This window comes from Trypanosoma theileri (genome assembly GCF_002087225.1).
Source record: "Trypanosoma theileri isolate Edinburgh chromosome Unknown TM35_Tth_19_V1, whole genome shotgun sequence".
Taxonomy (NCBI): Eukaryota; Euglenozoa; class Kinetoplastea; order Trypanosomatida; family Trypanosomatidae; genus Trypanosoma; species Trypanosoma theileri.
The window spans coordinates 483505-508094 of record NW_021639861.1 but is presented as its reverse complement, the minus strand read 5'-3'; the positions used below and the strand labels follow the sequence as shown (position 1 = coordinate 508094).

General features: G+C 44.2%; 10 protein-coding genes across 10 annotated transcripts; all 10 read right to left on the bottom strand.

Annotated features, from left to right (window-relative positions):
- Positions 1 to 153: 153 nt before the first annotated feature.
- TM35_000192850 (cysteine peptidase C (CPC)) lies at positions 154 to 1104 on the bottom strand (the record flags this gene model as incomplete). Its single annotated transcript, XM_029026783.1, has 1 exon — positions 154 to 1104. One exon carries the CDS (start codon positions 1102 to 1104, stop codon positions 154 to 156), a length of 951 nt encoding a protein of 316 aa, XP_028882107.1.
- Positions 1105 to 1410: 306 nt separating this feature from the next.
- Positions 1411 to 1764, bottom strand: TM35_000192840 (uncharacterized protein; the record flags this gene model as incomplete). Its single annotated transcript, XM_029026782.1, has 1 exon — positions 1411 to 1764. One exon carries the CDS (start codon positions 1762 to 1764, stop codon positions 1411 to 1413), a length of 354 nt encoding a protein of 117 aa, XP_028882106.1.
- Positions 1765 to 2037: 273 nt separating this feature from the next.
- TM35_000192830 (uncharacterized protein) lies at positions 2038 to 2865 on the bottom strand (the record flags this gene model as incomplete). Its single annotated transcript, XM_029026781.1, has 1 exon — positions 2038 to 2865. The coding sequence occupies one exon, from the start codon at positions 2863 to 2865 to the stop codon at positions 2038 to 2040; it is 828 nt and encodes a 275-aa protein (XP_028882105.1).
- A 434-nt stretch (positions 2866 to 3299) lies between these two features.
- On the bottom strand, positions 3300 to 4973 carry TM35_000192820 (uncharacterized protein; the record flags this gene model as incomplete). Its single annotated transcript, XM_029026780.1, has 1 exon — positions 3300 to 4973. The coding sequence occupies one exon, from the start codon at positions 4971 to 4973 to the stop codon at positions 3300 to 3302; it is 1674 nt and encodes a 557-aa protein (XP_028882104.1).
- Positions 4974 to 6627: 1654 nt separating this feature from the next.
- Positions 6628 to 7635, bottom strand: TM35_000192810 (CCR4 associated factor; the record flags this gene model as incomplete). Its single annotated transcript, XM_029026779.1, has 1 exon — positions 6628 to 7635. One exon carries the CDS (start codon positions 7633 to 7635, stop codon positions 6628 to 6630), a length of 1008 nt encoding a protein of 335 aa, XP_028882103.1.
- A 583-nt stretch (positions 7636 to 8218) lies between these two features.
- Positions 8219 to 9175, bottom strand: TM35_000192800 (uncharacterized protein; the record flags this gene model as incomplete). Its single annotated transcript, XM_029026778.1, has 1 exon — positions 8219 to 9175. One exon carries the CDS (start codon positions 9173 to 9175, stop codon positions 8219 to 8221), a length of 957 nt encoding a protein of 318 aa, XP_028882102.1.
- A 232-nt stretch (positions 9176 to 9407) lies between these two features.
- Positions 9408 to 11078, bottom strand: TM35_000192790 (uncharacterized protein; the record flags this gene model as incomplete). Its single annotated transcript, XM_029026777.1, has 1 exon — positions 9408 to 11078. The coding sequence occupies one exon, from the start codon at positions 11076 to 11078 to the stop codon at positions 9408 to 9410; it is 1671 nt and encodes a 556-aa protein (XP_028882101.1).
- A 586-nt stretch (positions 11079 to 11664) lies between these two features.
- Positions 11665 to 13095, bottom strand: TM35_000192780 (uncharacterized protein; the record flags this gene model as incomplete). Its single annotated transcript, XM_029026776.1, has 1 exon — positions 11665 to 13095. The coding sequence occupies one exon, from the start codon at positions 13093 to 13095 to the stop codon at positions 11665 to 11667; it is 1431 nt and encodes a 476-aa protein (XP_028882100.1).
- A 443-nt stretch (positions 13096 to 13538) lies between these two features.
- Positions 13539 to 21566, bottom strand: TM35_000192770 (uncharacterized protein; the record flags this gene model as incomplete). The annotated part of the gene is made up of 1 exon (XM_029026775.1): positions 13539 to 21566. The coding sequence occupies one exon, from the start codon at positions 21564 to 21566 to the stop codon at positions 13539 to 13541; it is 8028 nt and encodes a 2675-aa protein (XP_028882099.1).
- A 580-nt stretch (positions 21567 to 22146) lies between these two features.
- Positions 22147 to 24147, bottom strand: TM35_000192760 (uncharacterized protein; the record flags this gene model as incomplete). Its single annotated transcript, XM_029026774.1, has 1 exon — positions 22147 to 24147. The coding sequence occupies one exon, from the start codon at positions 24145 to 24147 to the stop codon at positions 22147 to 22149; it is 2001 nt and encodes a 666-aa protein (XP_028882098.1).
- Positions 24148 to 24590: the final 443 nt, after the last annotated feature.

Genomic DNA, 24590 nt, shown 5'->3' with positions numbered 1-24590 from the left:
TTTTTTTTTGCAGAGATTAAAATGCATCGCTCCTAGCGCCAGAGATGCAAAACAAAAGAGCCTCATAAACTTTTTCCCCTATCCCAAAATTGATTTTCACTGGAACTTACGTTTTACCTTTTTTTTTATTCTTTCCTTTTCGTTGTCATTACACTAGTTGCCCGTTGGTTGTGGAACACTTGGTGTTCCCCCGCTGCCGTTCCCTTCAATATCGCACTCATTCGACCCGCGGGAGATGAGAAAATAGCCATTCATACCCCATTCCTCGTTCCAGCTGTTTGCAATCTTCCAATACGGCACACCATTGAGTTCACCCCAACCGACGAGACGCACGGCGTGGCCTCCCAGCATTCCACCACTGACATGCTTGTACACACCGCTCTTGTAGGCCAAGAAGTCTGCATACACGGTGAAGGCAACTTCGAATGGTCCCCGCAAATACAACTCGCGCTTGAAGTCTTCTTCACCACTCAGAGAGTAACTGGTGTTTCCCTTATACTTGATCAAAGGAATCGTTTTGTCGGTGCAAGTCGCATTACATGTTGGTGTATCGTATCCATGCGATGGGCAAGAAGGATACTTTGAGCTGTTCGAATGATGTGCACAAGCGGGAAAGGGATATGGCTGGCAGTACTCCGATACAATTCCGGTATCGGCGAAGAACTCCCACGCCTTTTCGGGGTAACCGCCATTGCAACCGAATCCACAAGAGGTGCAGCACGACATTAAATCACCGGAAGATATACGAACATCCTGCACTCCACCAATCGTGCAAAAGCGATCAGACATTGCTGATGCCGCAGCCACAGCCCAGCAGGAACCACAGTCAGACTGGTCACGTATTTCTGGGATGGTAGGACAATTGGACCATTTTTCTGAAGCCTCAAAGGTATCAGGGACCTTCACACGTAATTCCTCTTCAGTGAAGCGTCGTGGAGAGAGAATCTGAGAGCTTGGTGTATGCACTCCCATAAGACGTTTCGCCTCAGAGACCGTCTTGTGCTTCATCTTGCCTTCGTGTGTTGCTGTCCACATTCCACCATTCAACCGATTCACGTTGGCGACAAACTCCTCTGTTAAAACTGGCGGATCCTCAACGTACATGGCGGAGGCTGTCGCGGCAAAAAAAAGTACGCAAAGGAGAGTAATGGTCATATAGTTGCGCATATTTTCCTCACTTATTGCTGGGTGTCTTATTTTTTTTTTTTTTTGTTACTTTCGCTAGACGTATTGTCTATATATATATATTGTTGTTGTTGTTGTTGTTTTGGAAGAGATATAGAGAATAAAAAAAAAAAAAAGTATTGTAGCATTGTTCAGACATATGCATCGAAAAAAGAAAAAGAAAAGATTGACTTCTTTTATTAAATCAACTTAGACTCAGAAACAACATAATACTGCGCAGAACTTTTACTTCCAAAGACAACGCTCATTTACTTTACATTTCTGCATATCCACTTTCTCTAGCAGACTTTCAGAGAAACCCCCATCATCCACTACCCCATCACGTAGTCTAAAGTAGTATGGCCAGTTCAACCCTTCAATCATTGCACAGTAGAGGACTGCCTGGTCGTCATCCTGCTCAGGGGCACGCGAAATATCAGCAGTGATGTACACAGGTGACTCTGGTGTGGCGTTTGTGGGTCGAGAGAACACAAAGCGGTACACATCGGGGTTTGATGGGTGTTGAGATGCTGTGAAGGTGTAGCGCATTTGCTGCTCGTAAAATGCAGCCACTAGTCGTTGTAATTCACTCAGTTCCATATCTTCTCTCATTCCAGAAGAACGGGCAAAGAAAAAAAAAAAAGATGAAAAAAAGAAGTTTGTAGAAGAAGAAGAAGAAAAAAAAAAAAAAACAATGAAAGGGAAACTCTCACCCTCTCCTTCTCAATTCCCTTGAAGAAAAGGGAACACCAACAACAGCGATTCAATATCATAAATGAAACTTCATAAAGCAGAAAACAAACAAAAAAAAAAAAAAATAGAACCAAATTTAATGTAATGGCAACTCGCCGAAGACTCCCTATGTAGAATTAATTACTTCCACCATTTACCGTTGAGGCATCTCAAGTTCCAATCAAGAAAACGTCGCTCAGATCTGGTAAAGCATACGGCAACTCGTTTGCTCACCGCATATGGAGTCTCTGTGAAAAACTGTTGATGAATACTTAAGCTTAGTTGTAACACGCTTATTAAACCGAATTCCACTCCCGCCTCTAGGAGCAACTCAGCCAAAAATATACCTCTCTCATGGTATTCACCCGGAATGGTGAGTACATCATGTGCACCACTGCCGAGAAGCAAATCCTCCATAACATAGGTTACCTGTGAGATCAATGGATCACCTACGGCAATACAGAGGCATAGTCCACGCAAGAAGGCTATCCACTTTGTTGTGTCTACTCCGCTTGAATGGCAAACCCGCACAAGCACAGAATGATGGGCATCATGACTGGCAAGAAGCCCAGAAAGGAGTTCAGAAAAGTGAGGAGATCTGCTAATCCCAAAAAAATGTGAAAACATGGATGGATTTCTGATTAGTGCTGCAGGATGTACAAAGAATTTTCCTGGATTCACTGTGGTTTCTAGAATACCACGCTTGTGGGCCTCAGAAAGAATAGTTCGTGCACTTAAAATACTATAGGCATAGATATCAGGACAATAAAACATTGATATCTGATGCAACAACTCTTGTGTTGTGCAGATACGCTGCTGATCTGTGTAGAAGAATGGGGCACGCAGCATTAATGTGCCACTATCAGGGATAGCCTCTGTTTGCATCTGTGTTGTTCGAAGACTTGAATCCAACCACTCGGATTTCTTACCTCTATCTGTACGAAAAAAATATAGAGAGCATCGTTTCATAACCACTTTGCTCCTGCAGCAAAATGAAAATAAAAAAGTAAAATAATGGCTCTATAAAGTCTCTTCCTTCAGTTATCTCTCTCTCTCTTTCTTTCTTTCTTTCTTTCTCTGTGTGGGTCTGAGTGTGTCTGAAATGGAGAGAAATAGAAAGAGAAAGTGAACAACCAATTTGGGAAACAACTACAAGTAAATATACACTCAGACAAAACAAAACAAAAACCTATATATATATATATATATATATATATATATATTGATCATTATTACCGCACGTGATGGAAAGCCCAAACGATCAAAACTGCCAGCGTACAACACAGGAGAAGCAAAGTGTAACAAGTACCACTGCGCGTGTCAGTCGCGATCTCTCTCTCTCTCTCTCTTCCTTTCTTTCTCTTGTGTACAGAATGAATTGCCAGATCATTCTTCTTCTTGTTTTACGCTGTGATTTGCAGCAATACGGCGGCGACAGACTCCATCCCCACAGCAGTGCAGTACTCACGCAATTGCCGTCGCTCCTCCTCCGTTGTGAGTCGCGCTAGACATTGTTTCACCTCTTCAGAGACCATAGCGTGGGCGGTGGTTCTCCCCTGCGCGAGTGTGTGCAGTAGTGTGTTGAGTGTGTGCACATCACCCACCGTGCGGTGTGGGCCACGCATCTGTTGTGTGATCCACGCCGTAATGCGGTGTGAGGTGCGGTGTGTGTGTTCCCCTTCCCACTGTGTGATGTGCTCGAGTGTTGCGGCAGCCGCGGCGACATCCCGCAGCCGCTCCACCCACTCCTCCGCCACAGCATGCATGACGTGCACACAGTTCAGCAGCTCCACAGAGAGAAGAATACCGCCAAGTGGCATCGCGGTATCAACAACCACCGCACTATCAAGCATGCAGAGAAAGGAGGAAAGAGATGGAATAATAGTACGCTCCCAGAGACTCACAGCGTAGGAGGGAAGAAGTGTGAAAACTACAGAAAGTCGTCGAACAATCGCCTCCAAACATCTCAACATGTGATGTGTGCCACAATAGGTGTTAAATGCATCTGGAGTCTCTACTGCTAGGAACTCCAACCGCCAGAGAACACGTGAACCTGTAGCAAATGATTTCTCAGCTGTAACTCGTGCAGAGTCAAGAAAGATGTGAAATGCAGTAGGGAATAAAATAATATCCGCCAAGAGCAATTGTGAACTTTTGTGAATACGACCCTCTGCCCTACTCAAAAAATCAATAAAAGAATTTACAACATGAACAGTGAAGTCCTTCTCTGCTAAAAAGGCAGATCCCTCAAACCAGTCATACGCATTACAAAATACACTTGCAGCAGTTGACGCAAGTCTCACACTACCAAGCGCCACTAAATTCAAGACATCATGACCCATTGTAGTTACTAATGTCCAGCCATGAGTGGAAGTGTTCATGGTATATTGTTCATACATCTGCAGGAGAAAGGAAAAAAAATGTTGAGGTTGGTCACGCCGGGCAGTTTTTTTCCCATCTTGGAAATGAAATGCCAACTCCTTCTCTAGGGGTTCCACCTCACTCTTCATAAAAGGCTGTAGTAATGTAGAAAGTTCCACGTTCCACTCATAACGGCGGAGCCATATAATGAACTCGGTTTCCGCAACACCGTGGAGATGAACTCGCAAGAGAGAAAAAACCGCCCGTGCATAGAACCCTCGAGCCCATTGCAATTTCTCCTCTACAACTTTTTCACTACAAGGAAGAAATGTTAAAAGTGGCGATAATGCCTCTATAGCAGGTTCAACAAGTGCTTTCAGTGCCCTTTGTTCTCCGCTGTTTTGCCTCCGTCCAGAGTCCAAATCCCGCATAAATGTATTCCATTCACCTTCTACATGACACCACTCTTCGGCTCGTGTATTATTCTTTAATATGCGCTGCAACATTTCCGCCAATGCAGTTGCTCTGGCGTGTTCCCACCGTCCTTTTCGCTCTCCGCGGCGTGACGAAACGACATCCGACTGAGAATTTGCAACATCATTGAGAATTTGTGGAAGACATGCAGATACACGAATCCTACGATCATTGGCAAGTGTGTGTACGAGTGCCTCCAAGATATTGTCATCTAGTTGTAAAGAACTTGGGTTTTCTGTCATCCTACTATTCTTAATGGCTACACCTACCCTTTATTGTTTGTTTTTTTTTTTTTTTTCCTTGGTTGTGCTTCACTCATTTTAACGTGAACGAGAGTGTGTTTCCGTCATGGATTGGTGAAGAGAGATAGAGAGAGGGGAAATACACAAGCAGCACAGCAGACGCAACAGCCTCCCTCTCAGCAAAAGGAAAAACATAACCTGCGGCACAGCATAGCGCTACTATATCCCCCTCCTTCCTCCTTTTTTTCCCTCCCTAAACGAATACAAGAATACGATTAAAAAGAAAAAAAAAAGAGGGAGAGAAAACAAACGGGATCCTTGACAGATAAACAAAAGCAATTGATTTTCTCTTTTTTTTATGAATTTTCTTTTTTTTTCCTCTTTTCCTACTTTGCTGTGTACTCCTCTCAAATTCATCTTGATTATTTTTCTTGAGTATGTGGTAATGTATTGCCTCCCACATAACTTCACAGCCTAAACTCGTGTTTCCTACTCCTAATGCGCTGCTACTACCACAATATGTACCTTAATACGGGTTCTTGCGATCCTCGTCATTACGGCGATACTTGTACGGACGGTAACTTAGGTGATTCTCCACCAAAAAGAGGTTTCGTGTACGCTGCGAGTACCATGTACCAAACTGATACATGGGCATCCACCACGGCATATACCAGGGAGATAGCCACCGCTCCTTTATGTGGAGCCAGTTGTCAACAACGTACTGGTAATCGGCGTAGAGTGTAAGCGCCTTTAGATTGGGGCGAAAGTGATCCACTGGGTTGGACCAAAAGTCCAATGTGTTTTCCCTCTCTGACGACATGTGGTTTCGTTTGGTCCTTCTTTGTTACTCGGTTATTATCGTCCCTTTTGCCCTTTTTTTCCCACTACTATTTTCTCCTAATTACCTATTCACTACATAAAGGATGTCAAAAAAAAAAGAGATAAAAATGAATGCTCTGATGCCATTAGAGAAATAATAGCCAAGGCGAACCCATTCACCAGTATATTCATATATTCATAGTAGTGCAGAGTTTAAATAAAAAAAAGAAATTTGTTTGTACGTGTACGTGTTTGTTTGTGTGTTTGTGGAAGGAGCATATTCTTTAGAAAACCCGTCATATATTTGGTCTGTTCATTTTTTCTTTCTTGTTTCTCCTCCTCTTCCTCGTTTCTTCGAATCAAGTATATATATATATATATATATATATATACAGTTTTAATTTCTTTCTTTCGTACTTTCAGTATTTGTACTAGTTTTTTTTTTTTCCTCGTTCATATCGACCCTGTACGCATGTGCCGCCCTCACTCTCTCCCTCACGCTTTCTTGTCTGTCATTTATCTTGTTTTTTTTTTCTATTTTCTAACACACCCGTAAATCACTGACTCCGCTTCAATCCCGTACGTTCGTGCCTTAACTCTAGCAAGACCGCAACGAGAATGAATGCAAGAAACACGGAGCGAGGGCATACGGGGCAAGAAAATAGAAACAACCGATTAAACAGAAAACGCGCGGGAAAGTGAGATTGACCCCTGCCTCTCTCCCTCTCTCTTTCGTTCTTTTTTCTTGGATTTTTTTTTTTTTAATCCTTTGCATCTCTCTTTTTCACTCGCTCACATACACACACACTATCTCTCTCTCTCTCTCCTTCTTCTTCTAGTTGTGTCCCTTCACGGTGTGTGTGAGTGGTGTGGACGGGAATGCCGCGTTCTTCCCTGCTGCGAATGACGCGAAGGAGTGTGCGCTTCCGCCCGGAATGGTTGTACTGCTTGGAGTTGCGGCGGAGGATGCGTCCTCGCAGAGCCCGTAGAGCACGCCGTTGCTGGAGAGCGGCGGGGCGCCGGCGAAGCAGTCGCGGAGTAGTTTGAAGTAACAGTGGCCGGTGAGAAGCGAGTCGCTGCCCGCCTGGTGCGCCATGCCGAACCGCCGCACGCGGAGACTCTCCGAGAGATGATCGAGACCGAGCGAGTGGGAGAGCTCCGTGGAGCGGAGAAGATACTTAATGTCATACACACACGGGAAGAGGGAGTGGAAGATCTGCAAAAAGTCCTCCTCCTTCTCCGGCAGCTCCTTACCGCAGACTACCTTCATTAAGTAACCAAAGTCGTAGCCAGCATGGAAGGCAAGCCAGCGGATCTCACTGTTTAGAATGAGGCCACTTGAGATGAGGAGTTCGGCAAAATGTGACACCTCAACACCATACTGCGCAAAGTAGTCAAAGTCAATACCTCCATGACGGAGTAATTGAATGCTATCTTGGGCGTACACATCCTCTGTGAGACAGAAGCGGAAGTTAAACTGCCACGTGCAGCAGTTCTCCGGCACTTCACCCTTGTCATTGAGAAGAGTTATCCCTAGCTGAATCATCTTGAGCAAATTTACATTGCAACGGAGTGTCTGGTAGTAGAACTCATGTGTTGCCTTGAAGTTACCCACAGGTTTTGCTACAACACCAGGGAACTCTGTATCCATTGAGACATACGGGTAGTCCTTAATAAGTGAGCGAATAACGCTGAACTCCTGCTCTAAGTTGTCCTCCCAGACATCGCGAATCATTGGCGACTTACTAAGAGATGGAATGGCGGCAATTCCTCCTTGGCTAAGAACAACCGGATACCGCTGTTGGTATGCCCCGTACTGCGCTACCCCACCGTACTGGATCATCGCTGTGATGGACGCCGTTAGTAAGATGGTTTAAGGACCCTCCACACAGAAAAAACAGCCCAAAATGGTAAAAAAAAAAAAAAAAACAGCGGAAGGTTATATATAAATATAGAAAAGAAAAAAAAATGGGGCCCAATCAGTGTTTTTTTTTTTTTCTTTCGTGTTGCCGTTCTTAGTTTCTCTACAGAGCAATGCAATCGAAAAGAAAGCAGTTGCAACCTATATCCCTTATTTTCTATTCCTTGCTTTTTTTTTTTTTTGTTATTGTCGTTATTTTAATGTACAGTGTGTGGGAAAAGAAAAAAAAAAAAAAAAAAAAGAAAAAGAAAAACAGCGAAAAGGAAAAATAACTGAGAACATAACAGCAGTTGCTAATTCATACCGGTATACATACATACTTCCCATAAAAACAACAACAAAAAATAATTATCACGTCCATCAATTTTATCAATATGACATAACTGAGAAACCAAGAGAGACTTTTTTCTTTCGCTTCCCATTACAGTGATGGGGTGGGTAGGAGAATGGTGAATAGATAGTAAGGAATATAAAAGTTAAAAATAGATACATAATAGTCAGTCAATCAGTCAGTCTTTCGATCAGTCAGTATCGCCATAGCCCTCTGTAAGGACTGTTCCAGAGTGTTATAGCTGATGATTCTCTGATTTAAGTCTAACTTTGTCCGTTCGATAGCCATAGTCTGCAGTTCAGTTAAGGAAAGTGATGCACGTTGAGGAACAATTTCCACACTCATTGCGTGGAGTTTTCTCAGAAGTGTTTCATCCACACCGGCGTCCCGCTTGAAACCGGCAACATCTTCTTCCGTAGAAATAGTCAAATTTAATGTCTGGTCCACAATGCCCTGCAACGTTGTTAAGAGTACAATTGCATGCGGCTTCTCATGATAACGGCCCACGTGCAATATCACGCAGGACACAACTTCACCGAGAGAATTGCAGAGATGTCGTTGAAGAGAAGTGTACTCCTCTATTGATCGCATCACTCTTTCTATGAGAAACTCAAATCGCAGTAAGATTTCTTTCGCCAGCATTTGCACCTTCTCTGGGGAAATATCTCCAACGTAGTTCTCCAAAACAAGCTGAATCCCATCCTTCTTTAACTGGTGGTACTCAGCATACATAATACTAAAGGTATTGCAAAAGGAACGTATAGAAAAGAGATCCTCCAAAGCACGCACTATCGTACTACGCACATTTAAGGCCTCATGTGATTCTGTTCCTTCAGTCTGTAGTATACGACAACATTCGCGCAATATTTGTTGGCATCCCAACAAAACACTGGCGCTCGTTCGTGTATTCATTGCAGCTGGTGATGTCTGCACCGCTTCAAATCTCATCCGAAGTTCATTATTCTCAAGCTCCAACTCCTTCACTCTTTTCTGGTATAACGACATACGTCGACTGAGAACTTTGTTAGTTGATAGCGGAGGATACGGTTGTGGCGGCAGCGGTGCTGGTTGTTCTTCAGCTTCTCGATAGACCTCCAGTCTAGACAAGAGAGCCCATGTGGATGATGTCATTACTGCTGCTGTCAGAAAATAAAGAAATACATTTAAAAAAAAAAAAAGAATGAGATACACATATGTATATATAAAGGAAAAGAGAGAATTAGTACATCAAAGAAGGATACAAAAACTTCTCAGCAATAACCATGTATCAACCTATATATATATATATATATATATATATATATATATATGTGTGTGTGCAAGAATGGAATAGATAACAAAAAGAATGAGGCATCAGCTTACACTATAAACTATCGGGATTCACCCACGCTTCAGAAAGTCGTTTAACTCTTTCCGCGAGTTCTGCCTCCTCAAGAATGTGCATTTGCGCAAGTTCACGCATAGAAGTTGGGAGATTACAATCATACAATTTTTCCAGTTCCTCTTGCAGTACATTTTCATCCTTCACGGTGAAACGATACTCCCCAGTCTTTTCAACCCCACGTCCAGCAGCAACTGATGTTGTTGGTGTTGTTGATGCCTTACTACTTGCCTTATCTAATGTATCCACATCCCGCAATATTGATTGTACAGATGTTACCACTGCATTCATGTTGGAACTCTCATCACTCTCACCCACATCTGCTGTACCAGAGCTGTTGTTTGCCCGCACAGTGTGTGAGAGGGCGCGAAAGAGCTCATGTGGTTCATCCTCCCCTACGAGTGTGGAGAGAAGCGAACGTGCGGCCGCAAAGCCTTCATCACGCCGCGCCCTATACTCCACACAGTGTAGTATTTCTTTCTGTTCCTCTACACTAAAGGCGGTCTTTGCTAATCCCTGAAAGTCTGGTAACAGTTCATTCTTTCTCGTACGGAGAAGTACATAGAGAAGATTTCCTACCGTTCCATCACGCGCAAGAAAGAGAGAAAAGGCTTTCACGGTCTTTGGGCCGCAGCGTAATCCCTTTTCACGGGCGTACACTTCAACCGCTAATGAGAGAGTCCGCTCTGTGAGTCCCACACCAAGTGAAGCTGCAGCGCGAATTACTTCCCATTTTTTGGCGTGACTTAATGTCAATGCATAGAAGACAAACATACCGTGTGCGGCCACACTATCACTGCGGTAGACTGTATGTAAGCGACCACTCAGACGACGCTGCAGCAAGAGACCCTTTGCAGCGTGCGATACAGCATTGTGCTCTGCTGCCACAGGATCAATAGAGGGATGTTGCATGAGAGAAAAGACCGTTTCGTCAAACGGGATATCGTGATCTGCCATATATTTGGCGTATGTGAGTGCATCATCCACTTTTCCACTAGCGGCACAACAGTACACCCATGCTGACAACACCTCCGATGAAACACTCTGTTGTTGTTCTATACGTCGAAAGAGCATTTGGCATGTGGTGAAGTAATGTGGATCGAGAATACATTGATGTGCTGCCATACAGAGGAGTGAACGGAGTAGCGTGGGTGATAACGCAAACTGTTCTTCAGGTGGATTCTGCAATGATGAAAAGGTTCGGCATTTCATGAAATCCTCATACATCACATGTGGGAGTGGTGCATCACGTGATTTGAGGAGTGTTTTAAATAAGAAAAAGAAATTGTGTTCCATGATGTAACGAAGAACGTCATGGTATGGAAGACTTTCCGCTATGATCTCCAGTCCTTGATACGCTGGTGTTCTCCATAGTTCTTCCTTACTTGGTAAATACACACTATTGCGCAGTAGTGGTTTCTGTTTTGGAAGCTGCAGTAACCAATTCTTATCAAACATACCACCTCTTTCAGCATCAAATCGAGAGGATGTAGGCAAAGCATATGGTGGATCGGGCAGTTCCACACCCACAGTATTACCACTGTTACTATGGTTGTTGCTGCTGCTGCTGTTGTTGTTGTTATTGTTAAAGCGCAAGGCCAACTGTGGAACTGTTCCCACTTGAGTGCGTTTCGACAAACACACACGACGCATTTTCCCACTTTTTTTTTTACGTTTTAATCGTCTGATTATATTTTTCTTTTTTCTTTTTTTTGTTTTCTTTTCACCTCCGTTGACTGTACCTCCCACCACCACCTCCTCCTCTTTCCCTGTTTGCTTGTTTATTTAAAAAGAAGTGGAAAGGCAAATTGAATATATCACACCACGATAACGCAGAAAGTGTGGAAAGAAAAGAAAACAAGACAGTATCACAGATCCCCCTCTACGAATACACACGCAGGGAAAGAAGCATAAAAATAAATGAAGAAAATAAACAAGATGGCAGAGAATGAAATACGCCCACACATTCATATATATATATATATATATATATATAATGTTAAATGAAAGAGAGCGCGGAAAGAAAGGAGAAATAAACAAAGAAAAGAGAGCGAATTAGTGAATGAAGCAGATCCTGTCAATCTTCTCTTTCTTTGTTAGTTTTCCTTTTTTTTTCCCCTTTGCAGTGAAAGAAAAAAAAAAAGGAAGCAAATGCTAAATCATACACACACAGACAAATACAGAGAGAAAGCAAGAAAAAAAAAAAAAAAACCAATAATTAAAGAAAAAGAAGAGTGCATTACTTCTTTACAGAAGGACCTCGCAAAAACTCATACAACTCCTTCTGTGGACGCATAAGAAAGAGTTGTGGTCGCCAATCACTTATCTTCTTCTCATCCCTAATCTTCCTCTCCACGCTCTCCACAGGCGTCACCCTAATAGACCCACCCCCCGCATGCCGGTAGTGATAACACTCCTGCAGGAGAAACACCACCGCATTCCGCTCCGCCTCCGAGTCGAAGACGACAAAGACGGTCGGCTGCAGCGGCCCGCGCAGAGCCGCGACGCCCAACTCCCCGCCGGGGCCAACGAAGAGCTCCGTCATGTACTCCACAGCCACGCAGTGGCGAATCCCACGGCCATCAACGCCGGGGCCCTCCGCCTTCGATACGAAAAAACACGTGGCGGTGATCCACGCACAACGCCGCTGTCGCACCTTACTGCCCTTCCAATCTTTTGATGGTTGCTGCACGTTGCCAAACCAATGAAGTATCTTCGCGGCAACAGGTGCAAGAGGTGTCAGGAAAGGCCCAGTCACATGAACAATGCGAAGTCCCGTGCGGGGATCCTCTGCGAGTGTCCATGTGTAACTTTTCTTATCAATCAATCGCATCTCTTTTTTAAACGTCTTCTCACGTTCTGCAGTGGACCGGATTACATGCATCTTTGCTTTCCAGTAAGTTGCTATTTTTTGCAGAATATCTACTAATTGTTGTGTGTGTTGCAATGTTTGCAAGTGTAGATCTAGGGCATCCATCGTTCGTAGGCCAATCGCAACGTCATTGAAAACGAACACCTCAAAAAGTCGCATAATATCAATACAAATGATCAGTGCACCTGTTTCCACATCACCAATGTAGAGACAATTTGGAGTCACAAAACATCCAACTAATGCTTCCTTACCAGAGATAAATCCCTTAAATGTCGTATTAACAACTTCAGCAAAAAAAATTCTTCTACCTATTTTCGTTTTAAAAAGGCTGTGAAGACTCCATCCTGATGAAAGACATGGAAGATCAAACCGGTCATCCTTTAAAAGAGATCGTTCATGTACCTCAGTGTCACCATCATGAAAAATACCTTCTCGTCTCGAGTAGAAATCATCACCATTATTATTATTATTATTACTATTATAGTGAGCGTATATATCGGCCACTTCCGCCTGATCATCACGGCGTACAATAGTGTCTGGTCCTCTAATTTCTTCCGGCATCACAGTTGGCTTAAACATCACCGGGGACAAATCCGTCAGTGAGGATGTCTTCTTCGCTCCCTCCGCCACAACGGCAGTCGTGGCATGTTCAAGTGCCATCTGAACAGTAGACGCCACGGGTGGTTTCTCTTCAAACGGGTTTACATCTAAATCACCGCGGCGGCCGTTGAGAACGATGTCTTGGCCCAACGCAAGCCGCCGCCGGTCCTCCTCATACTCCTTTTCCCAGTCGTCCATACACTTCCTGTTGCTATCATAAGGAATGATTCATTATTATGGATGGTTGAAAATCAGGAATAAGAGGGAGAGAGAGAAAGAGAGAGAAAAGAAAAAAAAAAGGAGAGATGGAAAGAAATAGGGATTAAGAGGGATTAATAGAAAAAGAAAGACAAACGTCTTGTAAAAACAAAAAAAAGACAAAATAATAATATTAGAGCAGAAAGAAAGAAAAAAAGAAAGAAATGGTTACAGCATACACCAAAGCGCGCAAACAGGCATGCAAGTAAAAGAAACAAATACACATACACATATATATATATATATAGAGAGAGAGAGAGAATGAAGTAAATGAAAGACATTCTCTTCACGAAAAATCAGGATGCCAATTTTCTCTTTTTTTTTTCTTTTCTTTTTTTCTTAATTCTTCTCTCACGTTTACATTGTGTGCATGACACTATTATCTACATACGTTGTACCTTCTTACCGTCGACAGAGCGGCTTTCCAGTTTGCCTACTACTTTAAAGGACCACTGCATTTCCTCTGTATCAACAATAAGGGTTCCCTCTACCTGCGGCACACGTGCAGAAGGGGCGAACTGCACCTGCAGTGGTGTTGCAGCGCCTGGATTCTTCTGTCCAACAATAAATGGACGAAGTACACCATGCGTAACTGTGACAGATAAATCACGAGAACTCTCAGGAGTGAAGTAGGCGCTAAATGGAGAGCTGTGAGGAAATGCATTATACATATCAAATGTAACAGCAGAGGCAGTGTGTAAAGCTGCCGTAATAGTCAAGATGTCATCATACTCCGCTCGCACAGCATCAAGATTAATGGGATAACGCCATGTAGCGCCTCTTTCACAGCGAAGTACAAGATCAGCTGTGGCTACAAATGGACGTAAAGGTGCAAATCGTAAGTTTAGAGATATCACCCCTTTATTTGCATCAAATGTGAGTACTTTAGCTTGGAAACTTGATTGAATGGTTTTGCTGTATTCCTGTTTCCGCTCCAATTCCAACTCTACTGTGATCCGGTCCTTATCTTCTTCTGATACACCAGGTGCCGGCAGTGTAACCGTTTCCTCCAACTGTCGTCGTGCAACACAGTGATAGTTTAGAAAAACATTTGGGCAACGCCACTCTGCGAGTCCTTTCAGTGGAAATCTCCATGTAATGTCCTGCACCTTCTCTGTAATGGTTACAGGACGCACTAGAACAGTAGCCTCATGATGGCCCACCGTCTTGGGTGCGTATGTGAGGGCGATGGAAGCCTCGGCGCCTGGAGCAACCGATTGTTTCTGTGCTGCCGCAAGTGTGTAGTATCCCTCTTCACAATTAGAAACAAGAGTAGCCTCTGGTATCATTGGAGCCTCAAATGGATTCTTGAACTTGAGCATCACCGCTAATCTTCCCGAAACCTCACACACACACTCCACTGGTTCACTCTCTGCAGGTGGAAGACCAACACCAGTACAGGCATAACGCCATTCACCTAAATCTTGATTAGACAACTTTAACATCGCCTCCTGTTTCTGGCCTACAATAGTTGGTGTATATATGACATCAACTGTCAATTCGGAGTATGCAGGAATGGTAAGAAGCATTGGAGCAGTAGAGAAATTACGGGGGTTTGTATTAGAGACGTAAAGACTACGTTCAACTGAAGTATTATTCGGTATTCGTACTTGCATGACATCAGGGACTCCAATCTCACTTTCAAATTTGATTTCCTCCGGTGCTGCTTCCTCTACAATAATGTTTAGATCATACCAGAATTCACCTATTACATCATTACAAAATACCAAACGTCCATTGAATGAACCAGTTTGAGATGGGACAAACATAAAGGAGTACACTGCCGCTGCACTCGCTTCAACCATAACAGAGTTCTCTCCAAATAAACCACTACCGTAACGACGTACAGTAAACTGGAGGGGTTTATCAATTGGGTTATTAATGCTCACATCAGCTGTTACAGGGGTACGTGCATCTGTCTTGATATCAACAGTACCTTCCTTTTCAGGAGAACTGACAATGACTGTGACGGCGTACCATGCATAGCGTCCATTAGGAGCGCGGCAAACAACAGTACCTACATAAGTACCACCCATCATAGGATGTAAAACTAGAGCGTACTTTGCAGTCGTTCCTCGCCGCACCAACACGGATGCTTCCCCATGTGCAAAAGGCAGATCAGTCTCTACATTGTACATAGCATCCGCACCGTTAATATCTGGAACCGTCAACACTTCTGTACGTCGTTCACGTGCACGACATTCAACCGTAATAGTATCCTCTGATAGTGGTTCCTCTGCCTCACCTACAAGTGTATATACACGTCTCTCACCTGTTTCATTGTTATAGAGTGTCAAACCTCCCTTGTCAGATGTAATCCATGCGGGATTGTATCGTAGTGGATAATCCCGTTGTTTCCCACGTGGTACTCGTAACTCCTTTGGACCACTAAAACTTGTACCCTCAAGGGTTGCTGATATCAACCAATTCTCATTGCTGTTATTAACAACTGGAACTCCTTGTGTAATACACTGTCGTGCCGGACAAGCAAAGCGTAGAATACCCTTCTCACCGGTTGGTACACACTTACCTGTTATTTGAATGCTGCGTACATCATACTTGGAGGATAAGAGAATAAAACCATTGTACTCCCCAAGGTATTTAGGTACAAAAAAATACGTCAGTGTTGTCAGAGACTCACCTCCTGTGAACATAACAGTCTCAGGACCGCGAAAGAATGGATTCGGTCCAACACCTGTTTCATTTACAAATGAAACACTGTACGGTATACCTGCAAGATCAGGTACAATGGAAGCCTTCGTACCTCGTGTTGCGGGTGCTCGACGTTGATCCTCAAATGTACGTAACATTCTCTCAAATGGTGTATTTTGTAATTTTAAGAGAAGTGTGTGGCTACATTCTTCTCCCGCCTCTCCACGAACACTACTCTTATCCACTGGTTTGGGTAGTGTACATGTTCCAATGACAATGTATGAAAATTCACCCTGATGCTCATCGTGAAATGTAATACGTGCCTCATACTTACCACGAGCACACGGTGCAAATTGGAATCCCAACCGTGTAGATTCACCACTACGGAAGGGCAAAACCCCGGCGGATGTGCTAAAGGCGCCTTGTAGTGTTTTTCCAAATTCCCCTTCAGGATAGGGGCCGTCATTCTTATACTCCTGTGCCATCCGAAGTGTAGCCACACAGTTCTGTGGGAATGGGCTTTCCACCTGAATATCATGATTGAGAATGGTATAGAGTGGGGTCTGAATGTGAATAACACGAAGTGGTTCATTGTTTGGAACTGCAGCAAGACGAAGCACAATAGGTGCCCGTTCTGTCATGAGGGTTGTGGAAGTATCAATAAGTACACATAGTCCCTCTGCTCGGCGGTTAAAACGCAGCGTTACTTCAATCAATAGTTTTGCCGTACTGCCAGAATCGACACTGAGCTCCTGTGGAACAGCACGAAAAACGGAATTGCTCATATCCACTGTATAGTTACGTGCTGCACTGGACGTATTTGTTACATCAACCGTTCGCGTCATTGGGGCAAGTAATTTTCCCTCAAGAGAAATAACAGTCGTTGGGATGAAGCGCGGTAAATACATAAAAAGTGTTGCAGCCAGTAGCAACCAATCAATCCCGCTGTAATCTAGTATATCACGTGCAGTTGCACGCAGAGGAACTCCCAAATACGATAATGCAGATAGTAGTACCGTGGCATTGTTTTCCATATCCACTGACGTTGTTGGATCCTTGACTAGACGATCCAGTGATAATCGTGTGGATACAGATGGTACATACAATAAAATAGAGGCAATCAAACCTAAACAATCACGAAAGTCTTCAAATCGTCTAATAATTTTATTTGATCCTTTTATTAATTTCTCTTCTACACACTGTTGCAAGTTATGTGCGACCCAACGCAGCAAAAGACTTTCTTCTGGGCTAAATACATTGCTGCCAAGTAATGCTGTCTGAAATGGTGCTGAACTCCACGCTGGCTGTGGAATATATGTCTTCATTCCTGGATACATTTTTAGAGTGGATGTCAGATCTAACTTGGGTAAATAGAGGACACGAATAAACTGTAGGACGACAGTAATCCATGCGTGATTCGCGCGTACTGAAAAGGCAGTGGAAGATATTGCCTCCATTCCATAACTCTCCTGATAACGGCAATACGCCTCATATGTTAATAAATAAGGAAGTCGTATATCACTTAAACAACCACCACGAGATTTTATATATGACGTCAGTGTTTCAAGTAATGTGAATGATTTTTCTTTACTTGTTAAAGCATGTATCTTTTTGGGTCGTTTACCACTAATTCGGTAAACCGCCTCAAGAAGTATACGTCCATCTGTTGACTGTAATGCACCGATTAAGTCATCCACAGATTCCTTTAAAACATTGTAGTTGAGCCACAAACGTAAATTTTCAATAGTATAGTGAGAGTACATTTCTAGTCCAATGGTATCCACAAAACTAAAAGGATTTTGTTCAGATTGTAAACTTTCCGTTTGTTTTCTTACTCCTTCAGTATTGTTTACAGCATTGGTGTTTGTAACGGGGGCGTCCTCACGATACAGCAGTGGGTGTACCCACTCATCTTCTATAGATTTAATAGTAGTACCAGTATCAATATGTGAACGACCACGCTGGTACACTACATACGGAGCGGTAGTAATGTAAGAGTTAACAGCCGTTCCTGTAATAGGAATTATGAGGGACTCGCCTTTATCTGAGGTAAATGTAATAGATGATGAAAAGGTTACTGGTTTCGGACAGCAGAATTCAACACGTACAGGAATACAACCAGAAGATTTGGCTACAGATCCACGGGGAAAGGTTACGGTAAGTGGTCCTGGTTCTACACTTTTGTAGTATACTTCAATAGAATCAAAACCGTCGTTTACTATGTACATAGTCTCCACAACATTCACGTTAAGTGGAACTGCTGGAAAGATAAGTTCACTCCTATCACATGTGATGCGTGGGAGTGTGGCGAACCCTGTAACTTGAACTTGAGCACACGGATGTTTTAAATCACCATCAAGGAATACAGAATAACGCGCCTTTCGTTCTCCCATCAGAGTTGGCATAAATGTTGCATGCAATAATTGTGATGCATGAGGCCCCAACGTTCCACTATCGGGGCTTATGTGAAATGGTACATCATTTCCATCAATGTTCTTGGCGTTATTGTTGATATTATTTATTTTGTTTTTGTTGTTAGTATTACTATTAGGACGATTGCCATAGCTTTCATCTTCAAGGCCCCGATCTAGAAATAGTTCCCAATGCACTACCTCACTGGAGGTGTTCTCTATTGTTAACATCATAGGCACAGCGGGGGCTCCCACGACGGTGAGTGGAAAGTCTAGTACTTCTCGCTGCAGTCGAACTCTTGATAACACGGCACATCCAGCAATAGCGAGTGGTGGTAGTGGATTTGCCTCACCGGCGCCCACATGTCGCCAAGTAACGAAGAAACGTTCATCCGTTCCGGCAATTTTTGGTTTAAATACAAACAACACTGTTGCCTCACAATGGGAAGGAATTGTGATGTACATTACACCAGGCACAATATCCCCACGGCCACGCCATTCCAGTGATGCGGCACTATTCTCTGGACATTGCAGTGTGTACTCTGCGTGTTGTTGGAGATCTACATAGATCACAGCCGCTACATCTCCAGTGTTGCTGAAACGAACCGGAAGTGCCTTTTCTGTACCAACGTAAATAGTATCAAAGACCAGCAGGATCTCACCATTCTGACGCTCCGGTGATAAAATACTCAATGGTGCGACCGATACCATCGCGCAAAGATGCAACTTCAATGGTCGCTTCATTCCACGCACACAGCAGGGCACAACACATTGTAATAATCCCGGACTGTCATGTTGAACTGCGACTGTAATCTCTTCAGATTCACCTGCTCCTATACGTCCACTCACTGGTGTTATTGTTACCCAATCTGGAAGTGAATCAAGAGAGAAGAAGGCACTGTTGCGACCTCTATTCTGTAATATAACCGTTGCAGTAGTTGAAACCCCAGCAGGTACTCCAGATAACTCAACTGTATACTCATTTCCTGTTGCACTACCACCCCAAACACACAATGTAGGGGCGATAACTCCCTTTAAGTTGAGCACTTTCACTGCCGTTCCACCCTTTACGTGTAATTCTGCCTTTGCCTCAGCGTTTAGAACACCCTGTGGTGGACTAAACATTAATTGCGCTGTCACTTTATTCATTGGGGAAATTGATCCACTCATTGGTGAGATAGTGAAGGGACCATCTGGCAATACCCACTTGTATACTGCGTCACTGTTACCGAGATTAGAGAGAGTGACAGATGCATGTGCAACAGGGTCTTCGCTAAAATCTACAAAATGCAGTGTTACTTCATCTCTTGATAAGGAAACTTCTACCGGTACTACATCTGCTTGTAGAGTGAAACGTAATGTGTGATGTCCATTAATCGTTATTTGCACAATTTGCTGATACGTCTGGACTGCTGAACTATAGAAATTCACATCAAATGCAGCGGCTCTACCGGCTGGTATTACTTGTGATTGGGGCGAAAAAGAAAGATGTGTTTCCTCCATTGGCATTACCGCTAATACCGAAGCTGAAGTTCCATTATAGAGAAAAAATGTTTTGGTGGATGTGGAGCCTACTGTCACACGATGATAATCCAAAACTTTTATGGGAGCGGCAATACGAAGAAGATCCATTGGTTGTAATTCCCTACGACAATCACGTCTTTCTGCAGCATTGGTTGGTGCCTCTTTGAAAACTCTTCTAATGAGTGTTTTAGCATCTAATGTAACAGGTGAAAAGTGATCTCCACCACGTCCTAACGCAAAACCATTAACTGATTTCGTCTTGAATGTGACAGCTGGGAGTTCTGGTTCTGGTGGTTCTAATCCCTCTGCTGGTACCATACCAATATCAACAGCACTCAGTACTGTATTTGTTGTTGCTGTAGCTGCCATAGCGGTTATTGATCGATTAGTAAGTGTACGTCGTGGTTCATCTCTTAGTGGTTTTGCCATTTTTAAAGAGGATTCAAAGTCTTCTGGCAACTTATCAATCCCACCAACAGTCTTTGGCTGTGGTGCAAGTGTAGTTGCGATACCTGAGAATTCTAAGGTTTGTCGCTCTGTCTCATTAAATACAACAGCGATCTGATCTTTAAAAGTACCCAATCGTCGTGGACGAAACGTCAATCGTACATCACATGAACCACTTGGTGGGACTTTTCCCTCCATAGGAGTGATAGTATAGTGTGCCACACGTGGAAAGAGAAAATGTAATGGCATATCTTCATGCCCGTTATGCACCTGCACCACTACATCACGATGATCATTCATTGGGCATTCTCCAAAGTCAATCACGGGTTGTGAAATCCATGCAACGGTTGTGGTACTTGTTCCTGTAACTCGTACCGTATGTGTATTCTCTGTTTCTACAAAGAGTAGTGAGAAGAGTGCCTCGTACTTCTGCTGCGATGCATGTTCCTTCTCTCTATTACTGGACCATCCCTTTGCGGCGTGTGTGACGGGCGGTGCAAAGACAGCAGTGATGTGTCTTGTTTCATGTGGACCTAAACGGCCGTGTTGTGGTTTGAAACCAAACGGCCCGCTTCCCGCTTCGCCGCTGGCGCGAAACGCGAAACTCACTTGTTGTTCGCTTTCGTTGCGTACCTCCAATCCCATCACGCGTTTTGTGCCGGCGTATGTTTTGGCAAAGTTCAGTGCGTGCAGTTCGTCCCCGGTGTGGGGATCAATCAACGCCCCCCGGCAGTCCACCACATCCACCTCCACCATCACCTCCGGAAGTTGTTGTTGTTGTTGTTGTTCTTCCTCCTCGCTGGCGACGGAGATCTGCAGTCGCTGCTGGTGTTTCCCCACATCGAGGCGGAGCAGCTCAACGTACACGTTGGCGGTACTCAGCGGCGGCACCACACACACCGCCGGCGACACCTGCACCACCGCCCTCTCGTCAGCGAGCGGCTTCACACTCACTCGCATCTCCCGCCGGCCGCGATTTGTGAGGGGCAACAACTTCGAGAGGCCCCGCCGGTTGCGCTCCACCCGCCCAAAGTTGACAGTCGTCGGGAACTCGAGATCCGGGCAGCACTTCGCCACCAGCGGCACCGTGATGGACTCCCCCGCGGTGAAGACAACAAAACTGTCTTGATAGTCCCGCGGCTCGTGGGTGGTGAACTCCGCCTCAATGACGTGCGTGAGTCCCGGCGCCAACCGCACGGATGTTGTGTTGATGCGAAACACACGTTGATTGCTCGGCGGAGTGAAGCGCACAGTGCACATCTCCCGCGCCACGTTGCGCACCGTGAAGGGAATAGAGTACGTGGTGTGCACATCAAAGTTCACATAATATCCTTGTCGTGGTTCTACTTGAATGGCGCCTTTGCCAACGGAAGCCATCGCGTGTGATGTTATTTTTTTTTTCTTTTTTTCTTTTTTTCTTTCTCCCGCCACTACTCAAACAAACAAACAAACAATCAGATAGAGAGAGAGTGAGTCTGTGAGTCTGTGTGAGTTTGTGTGTGTGTGTGTGAATGAATGCGTAAGAAACACAAACTCACTGACACACACACACCGCGGTTTATTTTGTTCCTACCTAATCACCCTTCTTTTACAGCAACAATGGGTAGGAAGAAAAAAAGAAAAAAAAAGAAAGCAGAACAAATGTGTCAAAAAAGAAAAAAAAAAAAAGAAAACAGTATCCCTTACACCAGGGGTAAAGGCATCTCAGACTTACTGCTGGACCAAACGTAGAAAAACAAACAAAGAAAAAAAAAATAATTAGCAGATTACTTTGTCGAGTTTTAGACGATTTAGATCCTACAAAACAACAACAACAACAAAAAAAAAAAAAGGACCCTTCTCTCATTCACTTTCCATTTCTTTTTCTCTCCTCAATAGGCACACACACACATAGAGAGAGAGACACACACAAAGAGAAACGTATATACTTCTTCCTCTTTGTGAATCCTCTATATTATCATCGCCGTCCCAGTACCATTGGTTCAATCTGTACACTACGTGATGTGTTGATGGCGTGTGCGATACGATCACGTACGGCCGCCTCCTTCTTTCCTTCACGCTGCGGTCCAACATGTGCTGTAATGATACCGAGGGCTGGTGCTGTTGCTAACGCCCACTGGGCATAGGATGAAAGTACACCAAGTGCTTGTGCGATAACTTCCTCCAATTGGGCCTCCTCACGAGATACCACCACCGCACTGCTGCTCCTGTTTCCAACAGCTACAATCATCACAACATCAGCAACGGCGCAGAGAAACTCAACAGCGCCAAGTGCACCAGCCGCCAGAGCTGCAAGTGCACTTTCGTAGAGTGCAGCAGCAAATCGTTTTGTTTCCATTTGTCCCATGGCGCGGCAGAAGGAATGTACGGGTGTGCCCCACTCCAACAATCTCACACCGCCCGCCGTCAGTGATGGCTTTGAGGCCAGCAGTACAGCCAGTGAGAGACGCAGACTGGCATCCTCTACACGCAATACACGCAGAATAGTTGCGGGATGTAGGGATTGCGCCACAGCAATGTACTTCACAAGAGAGGCATTCCTGCTTATACTCGTGCGTTTATTATTTCCCTCAATGGCATCAAGTATGGCGTGATGATAGACTCCAGTTGTGTCTGGCGTAGAAGAGACATAGCGGCTATCACGCACAATCATTGTACGAGAACTACCAACATCTCCTTCCACAAATGCCACAACTTCATTAATCTCTCTTGTCATCTCTTTACGCATTTGTTTGGTATTCTTTGAATCCTCTTTCGTTGTGTTCAGAAGCAACCAATCACAGAGTGTAGATCCTCCTCCTGTCGTGGCGTTTGTATCTGCCTTGTTTGATAGTATCTCAACAATGATCTTACCGAAGAGAACAAACACACTTGCCCCCCATACGGCCAGGCGTACATTATCGCTTCGTGCAGTCTGTGGCAGTTCCACCTCCTGCAGGACTGATCCCGCCGTGCAGTTAATTAACTTCACACACTTCTCATTTCTCTCTGCGAGGGCCCACATCTCGCCTGTGTGTGTGTACTGCAGAGCCGTGATGGATTGCGGAATGGTGGCGGGTGGTGTCGGTCCCCACTCCATTGTCTCCAGCCGCAACACACATGTATGGCTCTTCTTCTCATTCTTGTTGTTCTTGTTGAGATCTGTGTGTAGGAACAGTAACTCTTGCATTGCCCAGTTCACGGACCAACACTGCAATTCATTGATGTTCTGCGGTAATGACAGACCGCCGTTGCGTGTTCGCCGCAGCACCGCCACCCGCGAGGGAGTAACGGCGAGCAACAACACATCCACACAACGCAACGCACGGCAGTACTGCACAACAGCAATTGTACAATCGGCGTCCACCTGCATTTGTGCCGAGTGTATGGGCGATGGCGAGGCGTACAGCATCACCACCGTTTCGTTTTCTTCCTTTTCTTCTTTTCTTTTTCTTGTTGTTGTTGTTTTGTGCTGTGGGAGAGCCAATCGTCCGGTGAGTGGGAGTTGTGTGATCTCAACAGTGCTGGTGGGATCCAAGGCGTAGCACAACACATCGCTGGCGGTGCGGAGCACTAATGTTGTGCCAAAGAAGACCTCCATTTCCCTCACAACACCGCAGTCTGATGGTAACTCAAGTACAGATGACTGCTGCTGCTGCTGTTGTTGTTGTTGTTGTTGTTGAGATGCGGTGCGGCGGAAGTGTACATTTCCATCAATGGTGTAAAATACACCGCAGTGCTGCAGCGACGCGCCTGGCGGGTGCCACGGGGCCACACAATCCACGTGTTTTGGTAAATCCACCGGCATCACAACAACAGCAGAAGAGGAAGAAGAAGAAGTTGTTGTTGTTGTTGTTGATATTGTGGAGGATTGAAGTGTGCAGAAGTAGACATTCTCTTTTCCACACGCCGCCAGAGTCGTTTCGTCAAGAAGAACGAGGCGGTCGCAGTTGGCTGGGAGTTTCGTCAACTCTCGCATGGCTTAGCAGAGAAACGTGAGAGTGAGATATATACAGATATAGATATATAGATATAAAGAGAGAGAATAAACTCTTTCTTCTTTCTTTTATTCTTCTATGTTCAGTCTCTCTCTCTCTCTCTCTCTCTCTCTCTCTCTCTTTATCTATCTGTCTCTGTGTGTGGGTGTGTGCTCTTTAAAGATAGATGGGAGAAAGAAAGAGAATATAGACATACATACGTACAGATCCTAACAAATAAGAATAGTAAAAAAGAACCAGAATAGTATTAATATTATATAACACCACATATGTGTGCTTTTCAAGACAAGACCCAAAAAAAAAAGAAAAAAATGCACAATATGCACAAAGTGTGTGTATTTCATACCCTAATTCTCATATCCGTATATACTTTTATAATATATATATATATATATATATATATATATATATATATATGGAAACA